Source organism: Pavona decussata, unplaced genomic scaffold, assembly GCF_977016875.1.
Source record: "Pavona decussata unplaced genomic scaffold, jaPavDecu1.1 SCAFFOLD_140, whole genome shotgun sequence".
Lineage (NCBI taxonomy): Eukaryota > Metazoa > Cnidaria > Anthozoa > Scleractinia > Agariciidae > Pavona > Pavona decussata.
Window position 1 is genome coordinate 1,252,986 of NW_028145553.1, and position 27,982 is coordinate 1,280,967.

At 41.6% G+C, this 27,982-nt stretch overlaps 4 protein-coding genes across 9 annotated transcripts; 2 read left to right on the forward strand and 2 right to left on the reverse strand.

The window, feature by feature from the left end:
• Positions 1 to 251: 251 nt before the first annotated feature.
• Positions 252 to 6,845, forward strand: LOC146466879 (uncharacterized). 3 transcript variants are annotated; one of them, XM_085126503.1, is made up of 2 exons: positions 252 to 372; positions 3,548 to 6,845. In XM_085126503.1, the coding sequence occupies exon 2, from the start codon at positions 3,597 to 3,599 to the stop codon at positions 5,733 to 5,735; it is 2,139 nt and encodes a 712-aa protein (XP_084982629.1). In that variant the 5' UTR covers positions 252 to 372; positions 3,548 to 3,596; the 3' UTR covers positions 5,736 to 6,845. The 3 variants fall into 3 exon arrangements, with proteins under 3 accessions (XP_084982629.1, XP_084982630.1, XP_084982628.1); XM_085126504.1 differs by having other exon boundaries at positions 258 to 386; positions 3,552 to 6,845; XM_085126502.1 differs by having other exon boundaries at positions 263 to 386.
• On the forward strand, positions 298 to 21,932 carry LOC146466880 (uncharacterized). Of its 3 annotated transcripts, none has more exons than XM_085126500.1 (2): positions 298 to 386; positions 18,629 to 21,932. In XM_085126500.1, exon 2 carries the CDS (start codon positions 18,674 to 18,676, stop codon positions 20,822 to 20,824), a length of 2,151 nt encoding a protein of 716 aa, XP_084982626.1. In that variant the 5' UTR covers positions 298 to 386; positions 18,629 to 18,673; the 3' UTR covers positions 20,825 to 21,932. The 3 variants fall into 3 exon arrangements, with proteins under 3 accessions (XP_084982626.1, XP_084982625.1, XP_084982627.1); XM_085126499.1 differs by having other exon boundaries at positions 318 to 386; positions 18,625 to 21,932; XM_085126501.1 differs by lacking the exon at positions 298 to 386 and adding an exon at positions 15,729 to 16,427 and having other exon boundaries at positions 18,625 to 21,932.
• LOC146466881 (uncharacterized) lies at positions 7,179 to 12,422 on the reverse strand. The gene is made up of 2 exons (XM_085126507.1): positions 12,240 to 12,422; positions 7,179 to 9,719 (listed from the first exon to the last, which is right to left on the reverse strand). Exon 2 carries the CDS (start codon positions 9,678 to 9,680, stop codon positions 7,581 to 7,583), a length of 2,100 nt encoding a protein of 699 aa, XP_084982633.1. The 5' UTR covers positions 9,681 to 9,719; positions 12,240 to 12,422; the 3' UTR covers positions 7,179 to 7,580.
• On the reverse strand, positions 17,833 to 27,905 carry LOC146466882 (uncharacterized). 2 transcript variants are annotated; one of them, XM_085126506.1, is made up of 3 exons: positions 27,641 to 27,905; positions 22,589 to 24,769; positions 17,833 to 18,027 (listed from the first exon to the last, which is right to left on the reverse strand). In XM_085126506.1, exon 2 carries the CDS (start codon positions 24,728 to 24,730, stop codon positions 22,631 to 22,633), a length of 2,100 nt encoding a protein of 699 aa, XP_084982632.1. In that variant the 5' UTR covers positions 24,731 to 24,769; positions 27,641 to 27,905; the 3' UTR covers positions 17,833 to 18,027; positions 22,589 to 22,630. The 2 variants fall into 2 exon arrangements, with proteins under 2 accessions (XP_084982632.1, XP_084982631.1); XM_085126505.1 differs by lacking the exon at positions 17,833 to 18,027 and having other exon boundaries at positions 22,059 to 24,769.
• Positions 27,906 to 27,982: the final 77 nt, after the last annotated feature.

Below are 27,982 nucleotides of genomic sequence, written 5' to 3' on the forward strand. Positions count from 1 at the left end.
AGATTGCTCTTTTCCCATGAAATTGAGAAAAGGTTAATATTAAAACTTGTCCTATTTACAAGATCTGGCACCGAAATAAGCGTGATCTGTTGTTTGGATAAATGCGAATTTGAAAGAGTTCATATCTGCATGCCCGGGCAAATAAAGAAACAGCAAAGAAAGTTGAATGCCATTGCCATGTTCATTCATTCGTATCTCATTACACATGCAGTGTCAATCAACTTCAATTCCTAGAAAGTGATGACCTCGGACGCTTCTAGGAAAACTGTTTACAAACTAGAAGCTAACCAAGCTGCAACAAACAGCAGTTGCTTAAAGAAGACTACAACGCCTTGTTTCGCAACGCAAACCTAAGTGAAGTTGTAGATCAAGGTAAGGAGCAACATGTGGCTAGCAATTTCGAGTTCTTTAGTAACTACAGCACGAAGGTTCCAAGTAGAACTTACAATACTCAGTATTTTAGAGTTCCGAACAGCTAGTCAAGTCTGTCATCAACATAGTGCAGGGAGAGTAAGCCAATGTTACACAATCCTTAAGACTGAAAGTTTTCCAAACGATAAAGTTAAAGCTATATTTTCAGTATTTTGTGTTCTGCATGTTACATTTGCCAATCTACAAAATGGCTGTTAATTTCTCGGTCCAGTTCGAAAACCTGGTCTGGGTACAATGATGCACGATTCCCCCGCCCTAGGTGATCTCAAAGCATTGCAATCTGCCATGAATATACCTAAACGATGCAACCAGACCGAAGTGGTGGAGTCTAGACTGAGCAGTGCTTTATAACCTTTCGAATGCTGTACTGAATGATGCGTGTGTCGTTCTACATTAAATATCGGCTGATTTTTTCGGTGGCAGGCCCTTTAAATCTACTTCAGGGTTTCCCGATTTTCCAAACTTATCCCAATTTCAGTTTTACAACGTAGTATTTGATGCAAGCGTGCTATATGAAAGCGGCTGATCTATTTAAGACAACCGAATAATGTAAAGAAGTGCTTAGGCCAGAGTCAATCTTAGACTTTTAATCAACTCCACTTATTCTATTGTACTCAAGGGTTGAACCCTGAGAACTGTAATTTACTTTCTACGCTCTGCGTTGTTGTTGTGCAAATGCCCCTCCTGATGTATGTACACTGGGCTTCCAAATCTAGTCTGGGTATACTTGATTCAACTGATTCCCTTTGATGGCCGACTCAACGCTTTGCTGCTGACTTCGATGGGCGAATCATCGCATTATGCTGAACAATCTTGGGCAAAACCTGAATTTATTTTATCATGACGGGATAATCATAAGCAGAAGACACTTACTTGAGAAAGAATATTTCAAAGGTACTATATGAAAAGATTATTTACCATCCGGATTTTAAAATATGCTCAGGTATTAGTGCTTGCTAGACCTGACCCTTGCTTTCAATTTTTTTATTTCCTAACAATCGCTAGTGATAAAATTTTATCATGTCATGATCTCGGACTTCAGTGCGTTGTCGTGCATATAAGAATACCATAAGGACAATCACAAAGTTCGATCAATTCTTGAAAACTTATAAGTTTTGGCGCCCACCAAAACCACCTTGGAAGCATAAAATTATCCCTCATAACCGCCTACCCCCCATTAACAAACACACACCCCACAACTTGAATGTGATGTGATTTGCGAAGACATATTTCACGTCGTATTCACTGCACTGTTCAAAAGCTGAAGAAAGAGCTAAAGTACATAGTCTGGGTGTCACATTCCAATTATATGTTTAGACTGGGACATTTTTTAGAACTACTTTACTTTGGCCTTTAAGACCTACTTCTATATCAAAGACTCTATTATTTCGTTCAGGAATAGAAGAGCAGACGACACATAACTGTACTCGTTCGCGTGATCGTCCGTTCAACTAATCCACAATGAAAGTAGGAAACTTCTCTTTTTCTCATCCCTATGATCAGTTTACCTTGAAGGTTTTTATAGAAATGTACAATTGATAAAGCTCATTTCATCATGTTTTGATTTGCATGAAAAGTCACAATCAATTCTTGCTGATGTAATTTTATGTTCTCGTTAAAACTAGCATATCATAAGTGGCACCCATAATTTAAGAACGTCAAATCTTTGCGGGATCTATTAAGCGATCAGTTCCTCCGGCGAGAGAAACCCTCATTTCTATAGCCTTAGTAGGGACGTATATAGTCGGTCCACGATCCAATTCCTCGGTGATGATGCTGTCATGGACTGGCCATCTTTATGCCAGAATCAGCAAATTTTCCATCATTAACAATTACCAGTGGTCGGGCTAACCACTGGATATTGTTGATACAGTAAGGTTTTTTACTCATTTTATTATACCTCCAAAAAACAAGTCATACATTGATGCCATACATCATCATGTATTTTAAAGCTTTTCACAATAATTGTTCCTTAGTTATCACTGAAATAGGCGTGGTTACCCCCAGTTTTCTTTTTGGATTCAAGTAGCCCTTGCTAAGAATTGCGTTATCCGCCTTGTCATAAGCCCCGCAGGCATGTCTTTGTATTAGGAGACACAGTCCTTAAGAAAATGACTCAAGCTTCTCATATAGCATCCCGAGATGCGCAGAACTTATGCCCAATAGTAAAAGGAGACAAATTCCTTAACATTTGTCAACGCCATTTGTCTTGGTGATTTATTTGCTGTATGGGAGTGAGCCATAGCTGAACTTGGTAAATTTATGAATACATTATCCATATCACCTTGAAGTCTTCTCCTATTAGCTTTCTAACAAACGTTAATTGAAATAGCTGTATGAGAAAGCAGGTCCAACATTGAAGCCCTTAAATTACAGAAGATTTACAGCTATGCATACTACCTTTCAGTTTTGTCGCGTAAGTTTGAGACTTTAAAATCCTACCAAGTTTATTGAAAAAGCTGTATAATGAGAGCCAAAGGCCCTCTCTTCACCGTTTCCACTGTCTAGTTCCCACAGCTGGAATACCGTAAAATTTCGAAAATAAGCCCCTCCGTGTATAAACCCCTCCGTATAGAAGCCCCCCCCCCCCCCCCCCCCAAATCTGAAACGCAAAAATACCTCCTAAAATTAGCCCCTCCGAATATAAGCCTCCGGGGGCTTGTTTTTGGAACCTTTATCCTTGGATATTATTATTTTACTCAGATGAGGGAGATCTTGAAGCCACTAACGTAGACAAAACTGATGAAGAACGATATCAGCTTTTCATGAACTTTAAGCCTGAACTACGCTACCGTTTTTTACTGTATTTCCGTTCTAACAAAGTTTATTGCCGTTGTGTTTGAACCTCGCTTTTTTAGTGCGATTAATTTGTTACAAATTTCTAGCCAGTTGCACATTCAAAAATTTTGAGACAAATTTCTCTCGAATTATAAGCCCAGTGAATTTTGAAACGCAAATTTCCCACCTATAATAAGTCCCTGTCAAAAATAAGTCCCTCAAAAAGGCCCTTTGAAAAATATAAGCCCCGGGGCTTATATTCGGAATTGTACGGTAGTCTACGCAATGACCCATTACGTATTAATTTAGTGGTTTCACTTTTGTCGTTTTCTTTCAGCTAGCAAACAGAAGCCACCAGATCTTATTCGACTTTTCAAAACATTCTCATGGCCTATCCTGTTTGTATCAGTATTTCAATAAACACCCCCCATCCTACCAAAGGCGAAGCCAAACACGTGGTATTCTATGGCAAAGACGAAAGTGCTTACCGCTTTAATTACAAAAAACTGGAAAACACTTTGTTCCTCGAATACTTGAAGCGTAAAAAGCTGCCATTTGACAAGCTGCTTATGACCGTAACTTTCAAGACGTCGATGGCGGAAGCTGACAACATTGAGTTTTGTAAAAGCATTTTAAAAAGAGGCATATTTTGCGAAAATGATTACTATCACTTTCTTGGCCACTCCGACAGTCAACTCAGGGAGAAAACGTGCTACCTGATGAACGCTTCCGAGGAAGGAATCAGGTATCACCTGGCCAATTTTTGTGACTTCGTTGAAATAAAAGACCCAGGATTGCGTGCGAAGAAAATTGGCTTGCTGTTCTCATCATTTCAACAGTCACTGGAACTAAAGGAGGATAATTGTAAAGTGAATCCAGATACTATCAAGAAAGGCATTTTTAAAAGGCACATTTTCACTAATGGCTGTGGTTTCATGTCTCAACAATTTGTGTCTAAGATAGGGCGTCAGTTAGCAGGAATTCGGTATCCCGAACCTAGTGCAGTATTTGTCCGCTACCAAGGTTTCGAGGGTATGTTAGTCTTAAAACAAGGGCGTACAAATGTCCCATTCGTTGAAGAATGCAGAAACGAGCCAGAAAACACAAATAAACCCGTCTTTGGAGAGGAGTGCGAAAACAACCCTCCTCCTGTACAGTTCCACGAGTCTATGCAGAAATTCGTCATCTCAGACCAGACAATGCGCCAGTCATTGTCTTTCCTATGCATTGTGGATCACTCCAGGCCTCACACAAATGGGTATCTTGATGCAAAACTGGTCATGTTGTTAGCGGCCAGGGGGGTGTCTGCTGAATACCTCGAGAGTCTGCAAAGGGACTATTACAGCCTGTTAGAGAGAATGTGCCACGACAGGGCTTCTGCTAACTATTTCTTGCGTTTGAAAGGACGACTTAGTCCAGAGGATAGCAGGAACGACAATTTAGTGGCCCTGAGACGAGACGAGATAAAGGAGATGATTGACGATGTCAACGTTGTCGGTCGTGGTCTTTCAGGACGTCAGGTTGCACGCATTCGAATTCTAGTTCCCACAGCTAGAGTGGTATTTGGTGTGTGCGACCCATACAACAAATTGGAAGATGGCGAGTGTCACTTCAGCCCAGCTCTGCTGTATCCCGAGGAAGAAAATTTTGGGGCTAGAGATAAGGTTGTTGTGGCGCGCAGTCCTTGCTACTATCCCGGCGACATACGAGTTTTAAATCTTGCCCGTGACAAGCCAGAGTACGAGCACCTTAAAGACTGTCTGGTGCTACCAACCAAGGGCCGACGCCCTCATGCGTTTGAATGTGCTGGAGGGGATCTGGGAGGAAGTAAGTTCTTTGTCAGCTGGGATACAAAGCTCATTCCGAAAGAGAACATAAAACCCTGCTCCTACTTGCCGACAATAGACGAAATTATTTATGACAACTGGCACAAATTTCGCTCCTTCGTTCACTCTAAACTATATAGACGTCCCCGAAAGAGCACTGGAGAAAGAAGGGAAGAAATGGTAGAGTACTTTGCCGGCTTCACCGACGAATTACCAAACCAGATTGACAAGACCTACATGAAACTTGCAAGAGGCCCTGGCCTGTCACTTAGACAATGCAAAGACCTCAGCAGGATGTTTTACCAGGCAGTCAACTCCACGGTGAACAAAGATGTTTTGCAGAAAAAATTGTCAGACTTCGAGCCAAGGGGCCCATCGAGATCCACGCCTTCAGCTGACGAGACGTCGCATCTTTTGAAGAACAGGGGAGAGGGGGACGAAGAAATGGGTGTGGAGGTGAGGAAAAATCCTGATGGATCCCAGGACCCTCTTTTGGAGGACAGGGGAGAGGAGGACGAAGAAACGGGTGTGGAGGTGAGGACAAATCCTGATGGATTGTCCGGTCGATTCCTTGGCCAGATTTCTTGTCTGACCAGTAAAGATCCAGTGGTTTACCTAAGTGCCGAAGTGTTGCAAGAGTTTGAAGAGCAAGCATCAAGGTTTCTCGAAGAAGCGAAACAAAATCATTACATAGAATGACAGATCAGAGATTAGCATGAAAGGAACACTACCTCTTGAGGACAATATATTGGTTTTTAATCATAGAAACATTAGTGAAACATTACTCTTTTTGTAAAATCCCTGGGATATATGAAATTTCTTGAAATCCCCAAACGTGATTTCCGAACGAAAAACGTGCGATACGTTTTCTTCTTTCGATTCTTTCCAGGTCTTTTGGCGTCACTTTTACCCCGTTCGATTCCTTGCTTTCTAAAAACATTTCCGTTAACGAAACATCTCTTTTCTCCAAGGAATTTCCATATGGGCTATTTGCACCCTATTAAGACAAACTGATAATGAACCAACTGGCTTCCTGGCGGTAATTTTTACCCTTTTTGTAAATACGTAAGACTGAGTTTTGTCGGACCACTGGTTGCAAGGAGAACTGAAGCTTACACTACAATAAACTCTCACGACTCAGTCCTCCGGCTACTGGTCAAGGCTGCTAGAAGGACGTCGAGAAACATTTAAAAGATGCGTCCACCATTCTTGGCAAGAAATCTCACCGAGTTGCAAGCGAAAAACTCATTACTTAACCATTACAATAACCAGTTGTTTTCAACGCGCTAGACTCAGAGCAAACCAGAGATTATTATGCGGACTTTTCCTAGGCCCTGAATAGCTTTTTTTTAGGCGTGACATGTAAAATCTGGATCGGGCCGCCTTGGAACGTAAGGCTTCGAGCTCGGTTCCTTCCGTTATTTGGTTCGTTCAAAGGGAGGAGCGTTGCGTGAGGAGCTGCGTAGGAAACTATTAGTACCCATGCAGGTGTGTAAAGAAAGCAGTTTAGTAACCGTCGTTTTGCATAAGTAATTGTGTTTAAAAAGGACTCCAGGGCTAAAAAACAGAGCGAACTGATCTTCTTTTACATGAGCAACCGGACTCAAAGCAACAAATCAGAATCACTATTCTGCGTCCAGCCTGAATCAAAGCTTGAGGCTCCTGCAGCCTCCCCAACAGAACTTTCAGGTCTCCAATAACCCTTCCTTTAGGATGCGTTTTCCTTAGGGTCCGCAATTTTAGCCCAAGGCGCAGCGGCCTCTTTCGGACCTCTCCTTTTGCTTATAATAAACATTTCGCTTACTATTATAGTTGTAGTGCAATTGAATTTTGAACCGAGCGATAGAAGCGTACAGTATTATGACTCTATATTTTTATTATATAATTTATGGTTCAATTAAAGTAGTTATGTACATCATACTATCTCACTGAAGTACTTGCATTAGATTACAACACTCACAAGAAGCTCAAGCTTAGGCTGGTAGCACAGGAGCAAGTTTTCCTTGGGAAGTTTTACATTCTCGTGTGTTCGACATATTTTGGCAAGTTGGTTTTTTCTCGAAAAGTCTCTGCTTAAAATGCTAGCTCGCATGCCTCTTTTTCACCGAGGAGACTTGAAAAGAAAAAAAATTGGTCAAGGAAAACTCGCGCATGTGCTATTAAAGGCTGTGTGCTCCTTGCAGTCAATTGTGTGCCAGATCAAACTGTTAGGGATAACAGACCACAGAAAACGTGCTCATCCTTTATACACGAATACGTAAAACTTCCAGAAAACAAACAAACAAACAAACAAACAAACAAACAAACAAACAGAACGAATACAAAAATCAATAAATGGAAATTTCGGTGGAATAATATCTTACTGATCGAATTGGAATTTGGAACTAAACAAAACAAAAAGAAAACAGAAAGCTTGTTTGCGTTCATGCACGCTTATTTTTGCGATCCCAGGAGCAGAAATACAAGATCTTGAAATATGGAGTCCAAGCGTGATAGTCTCACCTATCAAAGAATGACTCAACGTAGCTTAATTTCCCATCTTTGTCATACATTCGTTTGCGACGCCACAAATTCGTCGCTTTTAGCCTTGATCTTGTTCCAGACGTCATCTCCTACGCGAAATGCTGGCTTTTTCCACTGCCGTGAGATTAAAAGACGATCCCACATCCCGGGTGGACGGGTCGGCTGCGATGACAACTGCGCAGTGGGTGTTAATTTAGCGAGTGCTTTGGTTTCTTTCTCATGGGCTTCTTCTAGCTCAGTCAATTTCTTGGAAATTTCTTCGTATCGCTCGCTCCAGTCGAATTCTCTCACAAACATTTTCTTTAGCAGCTCACATTCTGAGCAGGTAGAGCCAAATAAAGACGCGTACTTGAGAAAAAGCTTGGTTGCGCGGGTGCGTAATTCCTCGTGATCTTTAAAATTACCAAAATGTTCTACCAGCTCTTGGTGCGCTTGTTGTTGCTTTTTCCTCTCCTCTGCTCCGTTGCCAGGTTTTTTCTTCAAGCATTTCAAACTCGGAGAGAGTTCTTTCATTTTGCTCATGAGTTTTGAGGTGGATGTTGAGGCGAAGTTATTGGAAGGACTGCCAACATAGCGTGGGATAAGGCCTGGATCCCAGCACACAAAATACTTGTCGCCACCCACTCGACCCCCCGCACATTCAGTAGCGTGTGGTCGCACTCCTCTGGATGGAAACACGATGCAGTCGTACAGATCTTTGTAAGCTTCTTTTCCGTGAGTCAGTTTTAAAACACGGACGTCTCCCAAATGAAGCGAAGGTCGACGCATTACAACAACAACCTCAGCCATGGCGAAAGCATTCGACTCCGCTTTGTGCAGCGTTGGCTGGAAAAAGCATTCGCCGTAGTTCAGCTGGCTGTATGGATCGCTGACTCCGTAGACCACTCTTGCTTCTGGAATAAAAATTCTAACATCAAAATCTTGATCCGTCTGGACACCTCCATCGCAATTTTCATAACTGGCATTTTCGCTTAACGCATTCGTCTGTATTGGCTCAACATCACTTTTTTCAAAATCATCGCTGTCTTTCATCAATTTAACTTTCCCATTGTCTTCACTTTCTTCGCTATCATTGGCATTTTGTTTGCTTTTTATCTTTTTCAGTTCTTTAGTTTTCAAACTTTGCAGCTCCTTTGCTATGTCGTTGGTCAATCCGTCTTTCTGGAACGCCTCCAACAAATTCTCATTACCTGTTGTTCGTAAGAAGTAGCCTGCGTAAGTTTTGTCTTCCAATCGCTGTAGTATTTCGTGATAGTCGGCCTGAGTTCTTTCTAAATGCTCGCTCGGAACACCTGTCTCGGCCAGTAGCATCACTGCCAGTGTGTCCAGATAACCCAGTGAGTATGGCTGTGAGTAATTCACGATACCAAGGATGTTGACCTCACTCATGGCTTCGAGAGGGGCAGGCAAGTCTGCCATGGAGTTTCTAAACAGCGCCTTCACTCTCAGGCTGGGCATCTCGTTGAAACGTACAAGAACACCACTGAAGCGTCTGAATCTCACTTCAGCAACGCTGGGTGAGTATGAGAGGTTGTACAATTTTTGGATCTCCTTTGCAAACTCAGGCGACATCAACCCACAACCATCAGTAAACACATACGTTCCCAGGGCGCTTGTTACATCATCAATGACTTCAAATTCGTCATCCTTGAGTTCCAAGCTGCGAGAGAATGGAGAAAAGAGCAGAGCAATCTTTTGAGCTCGTCTTGCAACTGGAAATATCTCCTTGAATTTCTCGAACTTCGCTAGTAAGCTTTGTATGTCATTTAACGAGGCGTCCATCATAAAACACGTTTTGTTTCGTAACTGGGTTTTCGACTGCCCCAGATAGTGGTACTGTGAGCCGTTGCACTCGATGCCCTTCTTCAAAGTTTCAATGATGAAATTTTTGTTGTTTGAGCGAAATGTAACCACCATCAGTTTCTCAAGCACAGCGGAGCCACGTGAGCAAACCAGGTGACGAACGAACAAGGAATTTTCGACTTTCTTATATGAAGCAAAGCATTGTTTCGTTTCGTTTATCTCGACGTGTTTCACGTACAAAGGATCTTCCTCGTTGTCTTGGGGCTCGGTTGGAGGTCTTGCGTCATCTGGTAACGAAACGAAGAAAGGAAATCCCATGACTTGCTTGCTGCTTTGTGATTGCTTCGTTGCAACTACCTGCAAGTTTATATAAACAAGTTTAAAAACAACTCGCGAAATTTATTTTGTAAAACACGAAGAAAGCATCACATGAAAGTACTTTTCAACTCTTTCATGCACGCATTTGGATTGTATCTAACTACCTTTTACGGCGTAATAAAGACCTTTAGATTGTAGTACGAGATTTGACTTCAAGTTTTTAGCGAAGTACTAAGAAGAGTTAGATTCCAGGAGGTTTTATTTACTCTTTACAGTCAGCGACAATTCAACTTGAGGAAGTTGTTTCAACGATGATAGATTAACCCTTTGGTGATTTTAAATAGGCGAGATCACTCACGTTTTCGTCACAATGCCGCTCTAACAAAAACAACTCGTAGTAAAACGACGACGACTATCTCGTTTTCACGTCAAAATGATCCTGGTTCACTCTTGTGCGCTCTTTCTCCAGTGGAAAAACTCGTAGTCGTACGCATACTAGAATCTAAAGCACCTGGCAGCGCATGAAAGTACACTGCCTGGCCATTTCATGAAAATGGGCAGACTTTATTATTTCATCCACTTGCCTTAAGGTGCAGCACAGGCTTAGAACACTTTCGACAAGGGCAACCCAACCAGGACATTTAAGCAAAATACTTACAACGCTGTCTCTTCTTTTTACAAATCATTTTAAGTCTCAGTTTTAAAGGTATTATTTTATAAACTAATACAGTTTTAGCTGTTTGGATTCGGATGCTTTACTGAAAAATTTAAGTTGCTGGAAGTTCTTCGAAACGGAATTTTATTTCCCGAATTTACGAGCTGTACTGAGCTTTATGAAAATGCTAGCTGGCATTTATTCTCATTTTTGATGACATATTCTCAGTTTTCTTCACAACTGAAATCCGAAAGTCATGTTTTTTTCCCCGACATAATAGGTTACCACAGCAACAACATAACCTGTTAAAAATAGCCCAAAATTTAGTTTTTAGTGGTTACAACTAAAAAACGAGCTCGGTGACCCCGATTTTTGAGTGTATGAGAACTATCGGCATGTTTAGAGACAACTTTTTTTTTGAAAAGTTTGAAAACAAATGTAGGAAGGGTTTCAGAGCCCGTGGCTTGAATTGCTAGGATGTAGTCAGTAGCAAACATTGCTATCGAATTTAGCAGGTAGCTATACCACCAAATGTAAACAAACTGTTACATGCAAATAAAATCAACTTTACCCCAAAATGTCCATGGCTGAAGAAACACTGAATCACTGCTATTTCTAACAAAATATCCTCTCATTAAGTTAGTCTCGTTTCGGTGATTTTTACCCAGTAGTAATAATCATGAGTGTGAACTGCGCCGTAAACATTATATGAGTAAAACGTTTTTCTGAGATGATGTTTGTTACTTCGGCAGAGACAAAAGACACCTTTTTAATCCTTAAATTTTCAGACCTTTTTTTTGTCTGGGAAGCCGAGAAGAAAATTTGGCTTTAACGTACACTGAAGTTACCTGTGTCCTTGTGCGTTTTACTGGTGCCTTTAAAAAAAATGTTTTGCCAGCTATCACATTTTGTTCCGTTCTTTGGCTGAATAATGAAGAACTTTTAAGAGAGCGAAATCTTTTGCCCTGAATTTCAGAACGACCGTTTCCAATCGGGAAAACCCTAAATTTATATTGTGTACTCGAAACATCATTTATCTCTCTGAAAACAAAATATATAAAATTTTCCTTGTTACGAAGTTTAAGGGTATACTTCACTGTCTAACATATATTCTTTCAAGTGCCTCTATTTCTTTAACTCATTCCGACTTCTAGGCGGTGAAAACTGAAATTCGTATTTGCAGCGGTCCTAGATCGTTTCATAGTCCGAAAAATCGGAGTTGAAGTTTGCATGCTACCGTTGCAAGCAAATCGCAATTCCACGAAGCAATTTGTGTTGTAAGCGTGGCACTGTACCGACAGGTGCAACAGAAGGCGAATTTACATGTACATGCACGTACCGATTTATAGATTCAATCGCGTGCGCCAATTTTACACGTTACAATTTGTCGGCCGATTTCTTCAGTTTCTGTTTGTTTAGCCCGGGGTGAAGATCTTCCTGATTCAAAATCTGTACCACTGCCACAGAGTTTTATAAATAGGGCTGATTTTCGTCCGCTCACTGATTTTCTTTGTGAATCGGAAACTGGGCCAAATCGGCCCGATTAATCGCTAGGTCTAAATTAGCCTTTAGCGACATTTCCCAGCAGAAATGGTCAACCTTAAGAAGTCTTGATATTTACAGCTAACATTATTTATCATCTAAAAGATTGTTATGGTGTGAATGCGTTCAGTATTAGACCAGTTCATTATTCTGTACCTTCACCAGCCACGACGACAATGCTAAGGAAAATGTAAGTAAAAATACAAACAGCAGCGACTTTTCAATTCGTTGCGTTTTGTCAGTTATGCACGGACGGTTGTATTCAGCAGCCAATTCGCAGACACGGCGTCAGTTTCAGTTCCGATCGGATTAAGCGGTCAGGACGCTCTTCCTAAACTCTTAACTTAAGCTTCAGTTTTTACCTTGTTATTTCACAGAAGACAGCGAAGAAGCTTTGTTGAAGAAGTCGTGCATCGGGAGAGCTACTGTTTTGCACATGAAAACTTTTAGTGTTTGCGACGTAGCCCGGAAAATTTTCTGTTTTGTTTTGTCTTTTGTTAAACTTGCCGTCCGTCAACAACAGGCGCAGGTAGCAATCGGAGACGTTTTATTCCGTTAATTATATTCATGTTTAAAATATTAATTCGTTTCTTGCCTGACAGATTTGTTATTGGGCCAAACACGAATACAAACACTCGACACGCGCTTAGTCGTTTCTACAAGGCGTTTCTCGGGTTGTTAGACCACTTTCGGGGTCTCGGGCAAAATATTTGGTAGGCTACGCATGTGTTCAAATAAATGAACCACTAACTAAGTGAAGTTGTTCGTAAAAGTTCCTTCGTTCTGACCTAAAATATAACTATGTTTGAACTCCTGTAAGTGCAGCAAATGACGCTTCAAAGTTATTATTTGTTACTCGTGATATTGCCATGTTGTAATTTATCAAAACGGTGAGGGATAAATTTCGGGGCACGGGAAAGCCTCAGGACCGCGAAACAAGGGGGCAGGGAATACAAAATCAGTCGTAGCTCTCGAGGTCCGTACCGGAGTGAAGTCCTTGGATTTTTTGGTGGGAGTGTACGGCACGAAACTCCAAACCCTATTTCGGACAAAATATGTCATTTTCCGTTACCTCTTTCTCAAACCTGGGCTCCGGCCAAAATTCGTACCCATTTCAGACCTGCACCTGGTTTCTAGAATCCGATGATACCATTTTCGGCAAAATCCGTATCTTTTTTCAGACTTTCAGGCCAAAATGGTAAAAATGCATACCCTAATTCAGACCAAAGCGGCTCAAAACCCATGACTCAAATTTCTGCAAGGCTGATCGGACTGCGTAGAAAACCTAACACAACAGCGACATGATAGAGACCAAACCGAGAATCAACAGAATGCGGCAACCGTGGACAGCTGTTTCGAGCTGGTTGGCTCGGCGTCAGCACGGTGTAGCACTGCAAAGGGTAGAGCAAAGGAGGAGAAATCAGGTATCCCATGAGTCTCCGCGAAAAATTATCGACTAGAAGGTGCCAAGTATCGATGCGAAGGCGAGCGCGCAGTCCGAAATCGACTGAATTTCAAGTGGTTATTTTTCCTTATTCAGGATCTGAGAATGTAAGTTAAATCGTTTTGTGTATTGCTTTGGCAATTAAGTTCAAGCTTGCACTACAATTTCGCAGCTAATTTGCCTAAGAATAAAGGAAAACATACAATTGTTTGGAGTGGTATGCATGATCGACTCGCTTTGTTCGTTCGCGGCTCTCAAATGCTTGACCCAAATTTGACCCTAGCGAGTTCAACCCTGGGTACATTAGCGTGAAATCTTGCCTGTTGTTGCTCGAAGAGTATCTCCTTTGAATTTTATTCAAGGTCCCCTTAAGTCCCCATGTTTTGAAGGAATTTGTGTTCGTTGAAGTTTGCCTAAATTGGAGCCAAACATGTAAACAACTGCATACGCTGCTTTTGAACGATCACTCGTTTTCCCGGTCGAAATGAACAGTACGTTAAGCACGATTCTGTTCGGTTCTATTCGTGTAAGGACATCAAGTGGTGACATAAATGCTTGCTTTTAAGTCGATATTCAAGCAAACGGTAAATGCATGGAAGAAGAGTCGACTGGCAAGCGGCCGTTCAATGTTTCTGATCGCACAAACAAGCAAAGAAGCCACTCTCGTAAGTCTTTTGGAAAACTAACGTGTCCCATGACCGTTAGAAGCCGACAACAGGCTGTTTGACGAATTGACATAACTCTGACTGTCTAAATCTAAGCAATTCACGTAAAGCAATGGCGACGGAGAGACCAGATTAGCGTGCACTCCGAGAAGCCCCATCGTAAATGCGAGATCGCGAATCAACATCGAGTTGATAATATAGTTGGAAGCGAGGCATTGTGGGATACCTGAATTTTCCTCCTTTGGGTAGAGCAACCAACGCCAGTCGAGTTGTCTGCCAAATACACGTGGTAGTGATTTTGGATGGACCCAAATTCACCGCATTTTGTTGATTCTCGGTTTGGTCTCTATCGTGTCGCTTCCGTGTTAAGTTTTCTACGCAGTCCGATCAGCCTTGCAGAAATTTAAGTCATCTATATTTTTGGCTCATGAGATCTTTCACTGATCCTGCGTCTACTTGCAGCATTTTCGTTGTGCGGTTCCTTGCAGATTGTTTGTTCAACAACCATACCTACGTATGTAGTTTATATAGAGGAATACTCCCCCCAACCGGGTTGTAGACGTAAACAAGGGGGAATTAACCGACAAGACTTGACAATACTCGTACTCGATAAAACGTGCGAAGAGTTCTCCGTTCGCGCCGCTTGTCACGTGACCTTGTTTATGTGTCCCATGATCCCTTACAGGTTGCCGCCAGTTGGGGCGGTTCGCATAAGTATATTACTGTAGTTCCTTGTAGTATTCTCGACCACAGGTTAAAACGCCAATAAAAACTCCAATCAAACGAAAGGAAACGAGAGAAGAAAGTAGCATTTCCTATTTCAGGCTTTGGAAGAGGTGAGCGCTTTCTATTCTGAAATGGCAGTAAACAACGGCAGCCGAACGGCTAGACAGCCGCATTGCGTCATATACCTCCTAGGGGACCAATTACCCTGTACGTAGATTGCTGAAAACTGTCATAAATGATTTGTGACTTGTTAAAAGGTAGACAACTGTAAGTGTCACATTGAGGCCCATATCTAAAATCCGTGCAAAAAAGGGGCGGGGAAAATCCACAAAATTGTGTCAAAAATCGATGAAATTCCGAATGTTAGGTTACAAATGTACAAAACCTTCGAAATCCAGTACCAAAATACCGAGGAAAAATGGCCTTAAATTCTAGTAGCGTAAACTTCCATGGCCCCCTCGACGCCTATAAGGTGATTTATGACTCACTCTTCACCTATTACAACGACGAAGCGTGTGACATCACGTGTTGAGTGCATTTTTAAAATACATCTGAACATTTGCCAGAGTGATTTATCTTTCAAAGTCCTCTTGACATTTCAATTTCCCTTTTGCGGATTAGTCTGCCTTCTTCTGTCGTCGTTCATATTTTCTTCAGTTATGGACTCACCAAGCTTAACTTAGGCAAAAGTCACGACAACTAGAATTTGAGACAATACAATGTTTTCGCGACGTTCGTCTATTTGTTTTTCTCTAGCATATTTCGAGATTTTCGTGTCAAGAATAAACTATGACATAATCACCTGTTTACTTCTCTATTTCTCGGAAGAAGTGGGCTGACTTGGGTCAAGTGGGTGTCATGTAACTAACAATAGGTCTACAAATGAAAGAAAAACAATACCTGACCTAATAAGCAAATTACAGGCCCTTTCAAGTTTAGCGTAGAACACCAGCGAGAGGACAACAGACAAGCCCACAATATAGTTAATGCTATATTTTGTGTTATGCATGATACATTTACCAATCTGCAAAATGGCTGTCGATTTCTCTGTGCAATTCAAAACCTGGTCTGGGGATGCCCGATTCTCCCGCCCTAGGTGATCTCAAAGCATTGCAATTTGCCATGAATATACCTAAACGATGCAACCAGACCGAAGTGGTGGAGTCTAGACTGAGCAGTGCTTTATAACCTTTCGAATACTGTACTGAATGATGCGTGTGCCGGCTGATTTTTTCGGTGGCAATTTGCCCTTTAAATCTACTTCAGGGTTTCCCGATTTTCCAAACTTATCCCAATGTTTTACAACGTAGTATTTGATGCAAGTGTGCTATATGAAAGCGGCTGATCTATTTTAACACAACCGAATAATGTAAAGAAGTGCTTAGGCCAGGGTCAATCTTGACTTTTGATCAACTCCACTTATTCTACTGTACTCAAGAGTTGAACCCTGAAAACTATAATTTACTTTCTGCGCTCTGCGTTTGTTGTTGTGCAAAATGCCCCTCCTGATGTATGTACACTGGGCTTCCAAATCTAGTCTGGGAATTCTTGATTCAGTTGATTCCCTTTGATGACCGACTCAACGCTTTGCTGCTGACTTCGATGGGTGAATCATCGCATTATGCTGAACAATCTTGGGCAAAACCTGAATTTATTTTATCATGACGGGATAATCATAAGCGGAAGACACTTACTTGAGAAAGAATATTTCAAAGGTACTATATGAAAAGATTATTTACCATCCGGATTCTAAAATATGCTCAGGTATTAGTGCTTGGTCCTTGGACCTGACCCTTACTTTCATTTTTCATTTCCTATCAATTGCTAGTGATAAAATTTTATCATGTCATGATCCCGGACTCCAGTGCGTTGTCGTGCATGTAAGAGGCCATAAGGACAATCACAAAGTTCGATCAATTCTTGAAAACTCAGAATAAGTTTTGGCGCCCACCAAAGCATAAAATTATCCCTCATAACCGCCGCCCCCCCATAAACAAACACACCCCAAAATTTGAATGTGATGTGATTTGCGAAGACAAATTTCACGTCGTATTCTCTGCACTGAAAGCAGAAGAAAGAGCTATAGTACATAGTCTGGGCGTCACATTCCAGTTATATGTTTAGAATGGAAAAATTTAAAAACTACTTTATTTTTGCCTTTAAGACCTACTTCTATCAAGTACTCTATTATTTCGTTCAGGAATAGAAGAGCAGACGAAACATTACACTCGTTCGCGTGATCTCCGTTCAACTATCGGTACTTTCACAATGAAAGTAGGAGACTTCTCTTGTTCTCATCTCTATGATCAGTTTACCTTGAAGGTTTTATAGAAATGTACAATTGATAAAGCTCATTTCATCATGTTTTGGTTTGCATGAAAAGTCACAATCAATTCTTGCTGATGTAATTTTATGTTCTCGTTAAAACTAGTATATCATAAGTGGCACCCATAATTTAAGAACGTCAAATCTTTGCGGGATCTATTAAGCGATCAGTTCCTCCGGCGAGAGAAACCCTCATTTCTATAGCCTTAGTAGGGACGTATATAGTCGGTCCACGATCCAATTCCTCGGTGATGATGCTGTCATGGACTGGTCATCTTTATGCCAGAATCAGCAAATTTCCCATCATTAACAATTACCAGTGGTCGGGCTAACCACTGGATATTGTTGATACAGTAAGGTTTTTTGCTCATTTTATTATACCTCCAAAAAACAAGTCATACATTGATGCCATACATCGTCATGTATTTTAAAGCTTTTCACAATAATTGTTCCTTAATTATCACTGAAATATGCGTGGTCACCCCCAGTTTTCTTTTTGGATTCAAGTAGCCCTTGCTAAGAATTGCGTTATCCGCCTTGTCATAAGCCCCGCAGGCATGTCTTTGTATTTGGGGACACAGTCCTTAAGAAACTGACTCAAGCTTCTCATATAGCATCCCGAGATGCGCAGAACTTATGCCCAATAGTAAAAGGAGACAAATTCCTTAACATTTGTCAATGCCATTTGTCTTGGTGATTTATTTGTTGTAGGAGTGAGCCATAGCTGAACTTGGTAAATTTATGAATACATTACCCATATCACCTTGAAGTCTTCTCCTGAGCTTTCTAAAAAAACGTTAATTGAAATAGCTGTATGAGAAAGCAGGTCCAACATTGAATCCCTTAAATTACAGACGATTTACAGTTATACATACTACATTTCAGTTTTGTCGCGTAAGTTTGAGGCTTTAAATTCCTGCGAAGTTTATTGAAAAAGCTGTATACTAAGAGCCAAAGGTCCTCTCTTCACCGTTTCCACTGTCTCGAAACCTAAAACAGGAATAGTGGAATACCGTAAAATTTCGAAAATAGGCCCTCCGTGTATAATCCCCTCCGTATAGAAGTCCCCCCAAATCTGAAACGCAAAAATACCTCCTAAAATTAGCCCCTCCGAATATAAGTCTGCGGGGGCTTGTTTTTGGAAATTATACTTGGATATTATTATTTTACTCAGATGAGGGAGATCTTGAAGCCACTGACGTAGACAAAACTGATGAAGAACGATATGAGCCTTTAATGAACTTTAAGCCTGAACTACGCTACCGTTTTTTTACTGTATTTCCGTTCTAACAAAGTTTATTGCCGTTGTGTTTGAACCGCGCTTTTTTAGTGCGATTAATTTGTTACGAGTTTCTAGCCAGTTGCACATTCAAAAATTTTGAGACAAATCTCTCTCGAATTATAAGCCCAGTTAATTTTGACACGCAAATTTCCCACCTATAATAAGTCCCTTTCAAAAATAAGTCCCTCAAAAAGGTCCTTTGAAAAATATAAGCCCCGGGGCTTATATTCGGAATTGTACGGTAGTCTACGCAATGACTTTTTACGTATTAATTTAGTGGTTCCACTTTTGTCGTTTTCTTTCAGCTAGCAAACAGAATCCACCAGATCTTATTCGACCTTTCAAAACATTCTCATGGCCTATCCTGTTTGTATCAGTATTCCAATAAGAACCCCCCATCCTACCAAACGCGAAGCCAAACACGTTGTATTCTATGGCAAAGACGAAAGTGCTTACCGCTTTAATTACAAAAAACTGGAAAACACTTTGTTCCTCGAATACTTGAAGCGTAAAAAGCTGCCATTTGACAAGCTGCTTATGACCGTAACTTTCAAGACGTCGATGGCGGAAGCTGACAACATTGAGTTTTGTAAAAGCATTTTAAAAAGAGGCATATTTTGCGAAAATGATTACTATCACTTTCTTGGCCACTCCAACAGTCAACTCAGGGAGAAAACGTGCTACCTGATGAACGCTTCCGAGGAAGGAATCAGGTATCACCTGGCCAATTTTTGTGACTTCGTTGAAATAAAAGACCCAGGATTGCGTGCGAAGAAAATTGGCTTGTTGTTCTCATCATTTCAACAGTCACTGGAACTAAAGGAGGATAATCGTAAAGTGAATCCAGATACTATCAAGACAGGTATCTTTAAAAGGCACATCTTCACTAATGGCTGTGGTTTCATGTCTCAACAATTTGTGTCTAAGATAGGGCGTCAGCTAACAGGAATTCGGTATCCCGAACCTAGTGCAGTATTTGTCCGCTACCAAGGTTTCGAGGGTATGTTAGTCCTAAAACAAGGGCGCACAAATGACACATTCGTTGAAGAATGCAGAAACGAGCCAGTCTTTGGAGAAGAAAACACAAGCGAACCCGTCTTTGGAGAGGAGTGCGAAAACAACCCTCCTCCTGTACAGTTCCACGAGTCTATGCAGAAATTCGTCATCTCAAACCAGACAATGCGCCAGTCATTGTCTTTCCTATGCATTGTGGATCACTCCAGGCCTCACACAAATGGGTATCTTGATGCAAAACTGGCCATGTTGTTAGCGGCCAGGGGGGTGTCTGTTGAATACCTCAAGAGTCTACAAAGGGACTATTACAGCCTGTTAGAGAGAATGTGCCACGACAGGGCTTCTGCTAACTATTTCTTGCGTTTGAAAGGACGACTTAGTCCAGACGATAGCAGGAACGACAATTTAGCGGCCCTGAGACGAGACGAAGTAAAGGAGATGATTGACGATGTCAACGTTGTCGGTCGTGGTCTTCCAGGACGTCAGGTTGCACGAATTCGAATTCTAGTTCCCACAGCTAGAGTGGCATTTGGTGTGTGCGACCCATACAACAAATTGGAAGATGGCGAGTGTCACTTCAGCCCAACTCTGCTGTATCCCGAGGAAGAAAATTTTGGGGCTAGAGATAAGGTTGTTGTGGCGCGCAGTCCTTGCTACCATCCCGGCGACATACGAGTTTTAAACCTCGCCCGTGACAAGCCAGAGTACGAGCACCTGAAAGACTGTCTGGTGCTACCAACTAAAGGCCGACGCCCTCATGCGTTTGAATGTGCTGGAGGGGATCTGGGAGGAAGTAAGTTCTTTGTCAGCTGGGATACAAAGCTCATTCCGAAAGAGAACATAAAACCCTGCTCCTACTTGCCGACAATAGACGAAATTATTTATGACAACTGGCACAAATTTCGCTCCTTCGTTCACTCTAAACTATATAGACGTCCCCGAAAGAGCACTGGAGAAAGAAGGGAAGAAATGGTAGAGTACTTTGCCGGCTTCACCGACGAATTACCAAACCAGATTGACAAGACCTACATGAAACTTGCAAGAGGCCCTGGCCTGTCATTTAGACAATGCAAAGACCTCAGCAGGATGTTTTACCAGGCAGTCAACTCCACAGTGAACAAAGATGTTTTGCAGAAAAAATTGTCAGACTTCGAGCCAAGGGGCCCATCGAGATCCACGCCTTCAGCTGACGAGACGTCGCGTCTTTTGAAGAACAGGGGAGAGGGGGACGAAGAAACGGGTGTGGAGGTGAGGAAAAATCCTGATGGATCCCAGGACCCTCTTTTGGAGGACAGGGGAGAGGAGGACGAAGAAACGGGTGTGGAGGTGAGGACAAATCCTGATGGATTGTCCGGTCGATTCCTTGGCCCGATTTCTTGTCTGACCAGTAAAGATCCAGTGGTTTACCTAAGTGCCGAAGTGTTGCAAGAGTTTGAAGAGCAAGCATCAAGGTTTCTCGAGGAAGCGAAACAAAATCATTACATAGAATGATAGATCAGAGATTAGCATGAAAGGAACACTACCTCTTGAGGACAATATATTGGTTTTTAATCATAGAAACATTAGTGAAACATTACTCTTTTTGTAAAATCCCTGGGATATATGAAATTTCTTGAAATCCCCAAACGTGATTTCCGAACGAAAAACATGCGATACGTTTTCTTCTTTCGATTCTTTCCAGGTCTTTTGGCGTCACTTTTACCCCGTTCGATTCCTTGCTTTCTAAAAACATTTCCGTTAACGAAACATCACTTTTCCCCAAGGAATTTCCATATGGGCTATTTGCGCCCTATTAAGACAAACTGAGAATTAACCAACTGGCTTCCTGGCGGTAATTTTTACCTTTTTGTAAATATGTAAGACTGAGTTTTGTCGGACCACTGGATGCAAAGGAAACTGTGGCTTACACTACAATAAACTCTCTCGACTCAGTCCTCCGGCTACTGGTCAAGGCTGCTAGAAGGACGTCATGAAACATTTAAAAGATGCGTCCACCATTCCTGGCAAGAAATCTCACCGAGTTGAAGCGAAAAAGTCATTACTTTACCATTACAATAACCAGTTGTTTTCAACGCGCTAGACTCAAAGCAAACCAGAGATTATTATGCGGACTTTTCCTAGGCCCTGAATAGCTTTTTTTTAGGCGTGACATGTAAAATCTGGATCGGGCCGCCTTGGAACGTAAGGCTTCGAGCTCGGTTCCTTCCGTTATTTGGTTCGTTCAAAGGGAGGAGCGTTGCGTGAGGAGCTGCGTAGGAAACTATTAGCACCCATGCAAGTGTGTAAAGAAAGCAGTTTAGTAACCGTCGTTTTGCATAAGTGATTGTGTTTAAAAAGGATTCCAGGAATAAAAAACAGAGCGAACTGATCTTCTTTTACATGAGCAACCGGACTCAAAGCAAAAAATCAGAATCACTATTCTGCGTCCAGCCTGAATCAAAGCTTGAGGCTCCTGCAGCCTCCCCAACAGAACTTTCAGGTCTCCAATAACCCTTCCTTTAGGATGCGTTTTCCTTTGGGTCCGCAATTTTAGCCCAAGGCGCAGCGGCCTCTTTCGGACCTCTCCTTTTGCTTATAATAAACATTTCGCTTACTATTATAGTTGTAGTGCAATTGAATTTTGAACCGAGTGATAGAAGCGTACAGTATTATGACTCTATATTTTTATTATATAATTTATGCTTCAATTAAAGTAGTTATGTACATCATACTATCTCACTGAAGTACTTGCACTAGATTATAACACTCACAAGAAGCTCAAGCTTAGGCTGGTAGCACAGGAGCAAGTTTTCCTTGGCAAGTTTTACATTCTCGTGCGTTCGACATATTTTGGCAAGTTGTTCTCTCGAAAGGTCTCCTGCTAAAACAGCTAGCTCGCATGGGAAGAATTGGTCAAGGAAAACTCGCGCATGTGCTGAAGGCTGTGTGCACCTGGCAGTCAATTGTGTGCCAGATCAAACTGTCGGGGATGACAGACCACAGAAAACTTGCTCATCCTGTATACACGAATACGTAGAACTTCCGGAACAAACAAACAAACAAACAAAGACGGTAAAAAGAACAAAAACAAAACAAAAATCAATAAATGGGAATTTCGGTGGAAAAATATCTTTCTGATCGAATTGGAATTTGGAACAAAACAAAAACAAAAGAAAACAGAAAGCTTGTTTGTGTGCATGTAGGCCTATTTTTTTGCTATCTCAGGAGCAGAAATACAAGACCTTGAAACCAGGAGTCCAAGCGTGATAGTATCACCTATCAAAGAATGACTCAACGTAGCTTAATTTCCCATCTTTGTCATACATTCGTTTGCGACGCCACAAATTCGTCGCTTTTAGCCTTGATCTTGTTCCAGACGTCATCTCCTGCGCGAAATGCTGGCTTTTTCCACTGCAGTAAGATTAAAAGACGATCCCACATCCCAGGTGGACGGGTCGGCTGCGATGACAACTGTGCAGTGCGTGTTAATTTAGCGAGTGTTTTGGTTTCTTTCTCATGGGCTTCTTCCAGCTCAGTCAATTTCTTGGAAATTTCTTCGTATCGCTCGCTCCAGTCGAATTCTCTCACGAACATTTTCTTCAGCAGCTCACATTGTGAGCAGGTAGAGCCAAATAAAGACGCGTACTTGAGAAAAAGGTTAGTTGCGCGAGTGCGTAATTCCTCGTGATCTTTAAAATTACCAAAATGTTCTACCAGCTCTTGGTGCGCCTGTTGTTGCTTTTTCCTCTCCTCTGCCTCGTTGCCAGGTTTTGTCTTCAAGCATTTCAAACTCGGAGAGAGTTCTTTCATTTTGCTCATGAGTTTTGAAGTGGATGTTGAGGCGAAGCCATTGGAAGGACTGCCAACATAGCGTGGGATAAGGCCTCGATCCCAGCAGACAAAATACTTGTCGCCACCCACTCGACCCCCCGAACATTCAGTAGCGTGTGGTCGCACTCCTCTGGATGGAAACACGATGCAGTCGTACAGATCTTTGTAAGCTTCTTTTCCGTGAGTCAGTTTTAAAACACGGACGTCTCCCAAATGAAGCGAAGGTCGACGCATTACAACAACAACCTCAGCCATGGCGAAAGCATTCGACTCCGCTTTGTGCAGCGTTGGCTGGAAAAAGCATTCGCCGTAGCTCAGCTGGCTGTATGGATCGCTGACTCCGTAGACCACTCTTGCTTCTGGAATAAAAATTCTAACATCAAAATTTTGATCCGTCTGGACACCTCCATCGCGGTTTCCATAACTGGCATTTTCGCTTAACGCATTCGTCTGCATTGGCTCAACATCACTTTTTTCAAAATCATCGCTGTCTTTCATCAATTTAACTTTCCCATTGTCTTCACTTTCTTCGCTATCATTGGCAATTTGTTTGCTTTTCATCTTTTTCATTTCTTTAGTTTTCAAACTTTGCAGCTCCTTTGCTATGTCGTTGGTCAATCCGTCTTTCTGGAACGCCTCCAACAAATTCTCATTACCTGTTGTTCGTAAGAAGTAGCCTGCGTAAGTTTTGTCTTCCAACCGCTGTAGTATTTCGTGATAGTCGGCCTGAGTTCTTTCTAAATGCTCGCTCGGAACACCTGTCTCGGCCAGTAGCATCACTGCCAGCGTGTCCAGATAACCCAGTGAGTATGGCTGTGAGTAATTCACGATACCAAGGGTGTTGACCTCACTCATGGCTTCGAGAGGGGCAGGCAAGTCTGCCATGGAGTTCCTAAACAGCGCCTTCACTCTCAGGCTGGGCATCTCGTTGAAACGTACAAGAACACCACTGAAGCGTCTGAATCTCACTTCAACAACGCTGGGTGAGTATGAGAGGTTGTACAATTTCTGGATCTCCTTTGCAAACTCGGGCGACATCAACCCACACCCATCAGTGAACACATATGCTCCCAGGGCGCTCGTTACATCATCGATGACTTCAAATTCGTCATCCTTGAGTTCCAAGCTGCGAGAGAATGGTGAAAAGAGCAGAGTAATCTTTTGAGCTCGTTTCGCAACTGGAAATATCTCCTTGAATTTCTCGAACTTCGCTAGTAAGCTTTGTATGTCATTTAACGAGGCGTCCATCATAAAACATGTTTTGTTTCGTAGCTGAGTTTTCGACTGCCCCAGATAGTGGTACTGTGAGCCGTTGCACTCGATGCCCTTCTTCAAAGTTTCAATGATGAAGTTTTTGTTGTTTGAGCGAAATGTAACCACCATCAGTTGCTCAAGCACAGCGGAGCCACGTGAGCTAACCAGGTGACGAACAAACAAGGAATTTTCGACTTTCTGATAAGAAGCAAAGCATTGTTTCGTTTCGTTTATCTCGACGTGTTTCACGTACAACGGACTTTCCTCGTTGTCTTGGGGATCGGTTGGAGGTCTTGCGTCATCTGGTAACGAAACGAAGAAAGGAAATCCCATGACTTGCTTGCTGCTTTGTGATTGCTTCGTTGCAACTACCTGCAAGTTTATATAAACAAGTTTAAAAACAACTCCCGAAATTTATTTTGCAAAACACGAAGAAAACATCACATGCCGGAAAGTACTTTTCAATTGCTTTCATGCACGCATTTGGATTGTACCTAACTACCTTTTACAGCGTAATAAAGACCTTTAGATTGTAGTACGAGATTCGACTTCAAGTTTTTAGCGAAGTACTAAGAAGAGTTAGATTCTAGGAAATTCTATTTACTCTTTGCAGCCCGAGCGACAATTGAACTGGAGGAAGTTGTTTCAACGATGGTATATCAGTTAACCCTTTGGTGATTTCAAATAGGCGAGATCACCTACGTTAACGTTTTCGTCACTTCGCCGCTTTCACAAAAACAACTGGTAGTAAAACGACGACGACTATCTCAGCTTGTTTTCACGTCAAAATGATACTGGTTCACTCTCGCGCACTCTTTCTCCAGTGAAAAACTCGAAGTCGTACTCATACTAGAATGTAAAGCACCTGGGACGAGTTGCATAAAACTTAACGTCGGGCGTAAATGCTATCGTCAGACGTTAAAATACTTAATGTGACTGGGATGAAGGTCTGGCGTTTGCAGTTACGCCCGACGTTAAATTTTATGCAACTCACCCCTGGTAACACGTAAAAGTACACTGCCTAGCCATTTCATTTAAATGGGCATTTTAATGGCCACTGGCCTTAAGGGCCACCCAACCAGAACATTTAGGCAAAATACTTACAATGCTGTCTCTTCTTTTCACAGATCATTTTACGTCCTCAGTTTTAAGGGAATTATTTTATAAACTAATACAGTTTCATCTGTTCGGATGCTTTAACTAAAAAATTAAGTTGCTGAAAGTTTTACGAAACGGAATTTTATTTCCCGAATTTACGAGCTGTACTTGGCTTTAGGAAAATGCTAGCTGACCTATATCAGTCCAAAACGAAATAAATTAGTTTTCCAGTTTTACGAAACTTTAGATTTTCTTCACAAACTGAAATCCGAATTTCGGAGGCGATTAATGCGTTCCAAACAGATAATCACCAAACTGAAACGTTGCGTGGGTACCCCTGTTTCCAGCTTTCATACTTTGACGAAACAATACTACCCCTCCAATAATGATATCCGAAAAAAATACCTACTCATTGGTGAACAAGTCATGGTCTTTCTTTCGACATAATAGGTTATCATAGCAACAGCGTAACCTGTTAAAAATAGCTCTAAATTTAGTTTTTAGTGGGTATAACTAAAAACGAGCTCGGTGACCCCCATTTTTGAGTGTATGAGAACTGTGATCAGCATGTTCAGATACCACTTTTTGCAAAGTTTCCAAAAAAAAAAAAAAAAAAGGTGGGAAGGGTTTGAGAACCACATTGGTTGAATTGCTAGGATATAGTCAGTAGCAAACATTGCTATCGAAATTAGCAGGTAGCTATACCGCCAAATGTAAACAAACTGTAACATGCAAATGAAATTAACTTTGCCCCAAAATGTCCATGGCTGAAGAAGGACTGAATCACTATTATTTCTAACAAAACATCGTCTCATTAAGTTAGTCTCGTTTCGGTGATTTTTACCCAGTAGTCTGTAAGTGAACGAATATTTAAAATTGATCCTTAAAAATGAGACTCTAACATGATTTTAAAATAATAATGAGTGTGAACTGCGGATAAACATTATATGAGTAAAAAGAGTTACTGATATGATGTTTGCAACTTCGGCAGAGACAAAAGACGCCTATTTAAGCCTAAAATTTTCAGACCTTTTTTTGTCTGGAGAGCCGAGAAGAAAATTTAGCTTAAAAGTACACTGAAGTTACCTGTGTCCTTGTGCGCTTCACAAGAACAAAATGTTTTGCCAGCTGTTTTGCAGTTCTTTGGCTGAATAATGAAGAACGTTTAAGAGAGCGGAATTTTTTGCCCTGAGTTTCGAAAAGACAGCTTCCAATCGGAAAAACAATAAATTTATGTTGTATACTCGAAACATCATTTATCTCTCTGGAAACAAAATATATTAATTTCCCTTGTTACGAAGTTTAAGGGTACATCAAGAGAAAATGTCTTCCATATTTTCTTTCAAGTGCCTCCGGTTTTTTTTAACTCATTCCGACTACAGTGAGGATTTGTAGGCGGTGAAAACTGAAATTCGCATTTGCAGCGGTCCTAGATCGTTTTATGCATCCGAAAAATCAAAGTTGAAGTCTGCATGCTACCGTTGCAAGCAAATTTCAGTTCCACGAAGCAATTTGTGTTGTAAGCGTGGCATAACCGACAGGTGCAACAGAAGGCTAATTTACTCATGTACACGTAGGTTCCGAGTTATAGGCCCGATTCGTAGATTCAATCGCGTGCGCCAATTTTACACGTTACAATTTGTCGGCCGATTGCGTCAGTTTCTGTTGGTTTAGCGCGGGGTAAAGATCTTCCTGATTCAAAATCTGTACCATTGCCACAGAGTTTTATAAATATGGCTGATTTCCGTCCGCTCGCTCATTTTCTTTGTCAATTGAAACTGGGGCAAATCGGCCCGATTAATCGCTAGGTCCTTTAGCGACATTTCCCAGCAGAAATGGTCAACCTTAAGAAGTCTTGATATTTACAGCTAACATTATTTATCATCTAAAAGATTGTTATGGTGTGAATGCGTTATTAGACCAGTTCATAATTCTGTACCTTCACCAGCCACGACGACAATGCTAAGGAAAATGTTAGTAAAAATACAAACAGCAGCGACTTTTCAATTCGTTGAGTTTTGTCAGTTATGCACGGACGGTTATATTCAGCAGCCAATTCGCAGACACGGCGTCAGTTTCAGTTCCGATCGGATTAAGCGGTCAGGACGCTCTCCCTAAACTCTTAACTTTAGCTTCAGTTTTTACCTTGTTATTTCACAGAGGACAGCGAAGAAGCTTTGTTGAAGAAGTCGTGCATCGGGAGAGCTACTGTTTTGCACATGAAAACCTTTAGTGTTTACGACGTAGCCTGCAAATTTTCCGTTTTGTTTTGCTTTTTGTTAAACTTGCCGTCCGTCACAACAGGCGCAGGTAGCAATCGGGGACGTTTTCAGTCCGTTAATTTATATTCATGTTTAAAATATTAATTCGTTTCTTGTTTGACAGATTTGTTATTGGGCTAAGCACGAACACAAACACTCGACACACGCTTAGTCGTTTCTACAAGGCGTTTCTCGGGTTGTTAGACCACTTTCGGGGTCTCGGGCA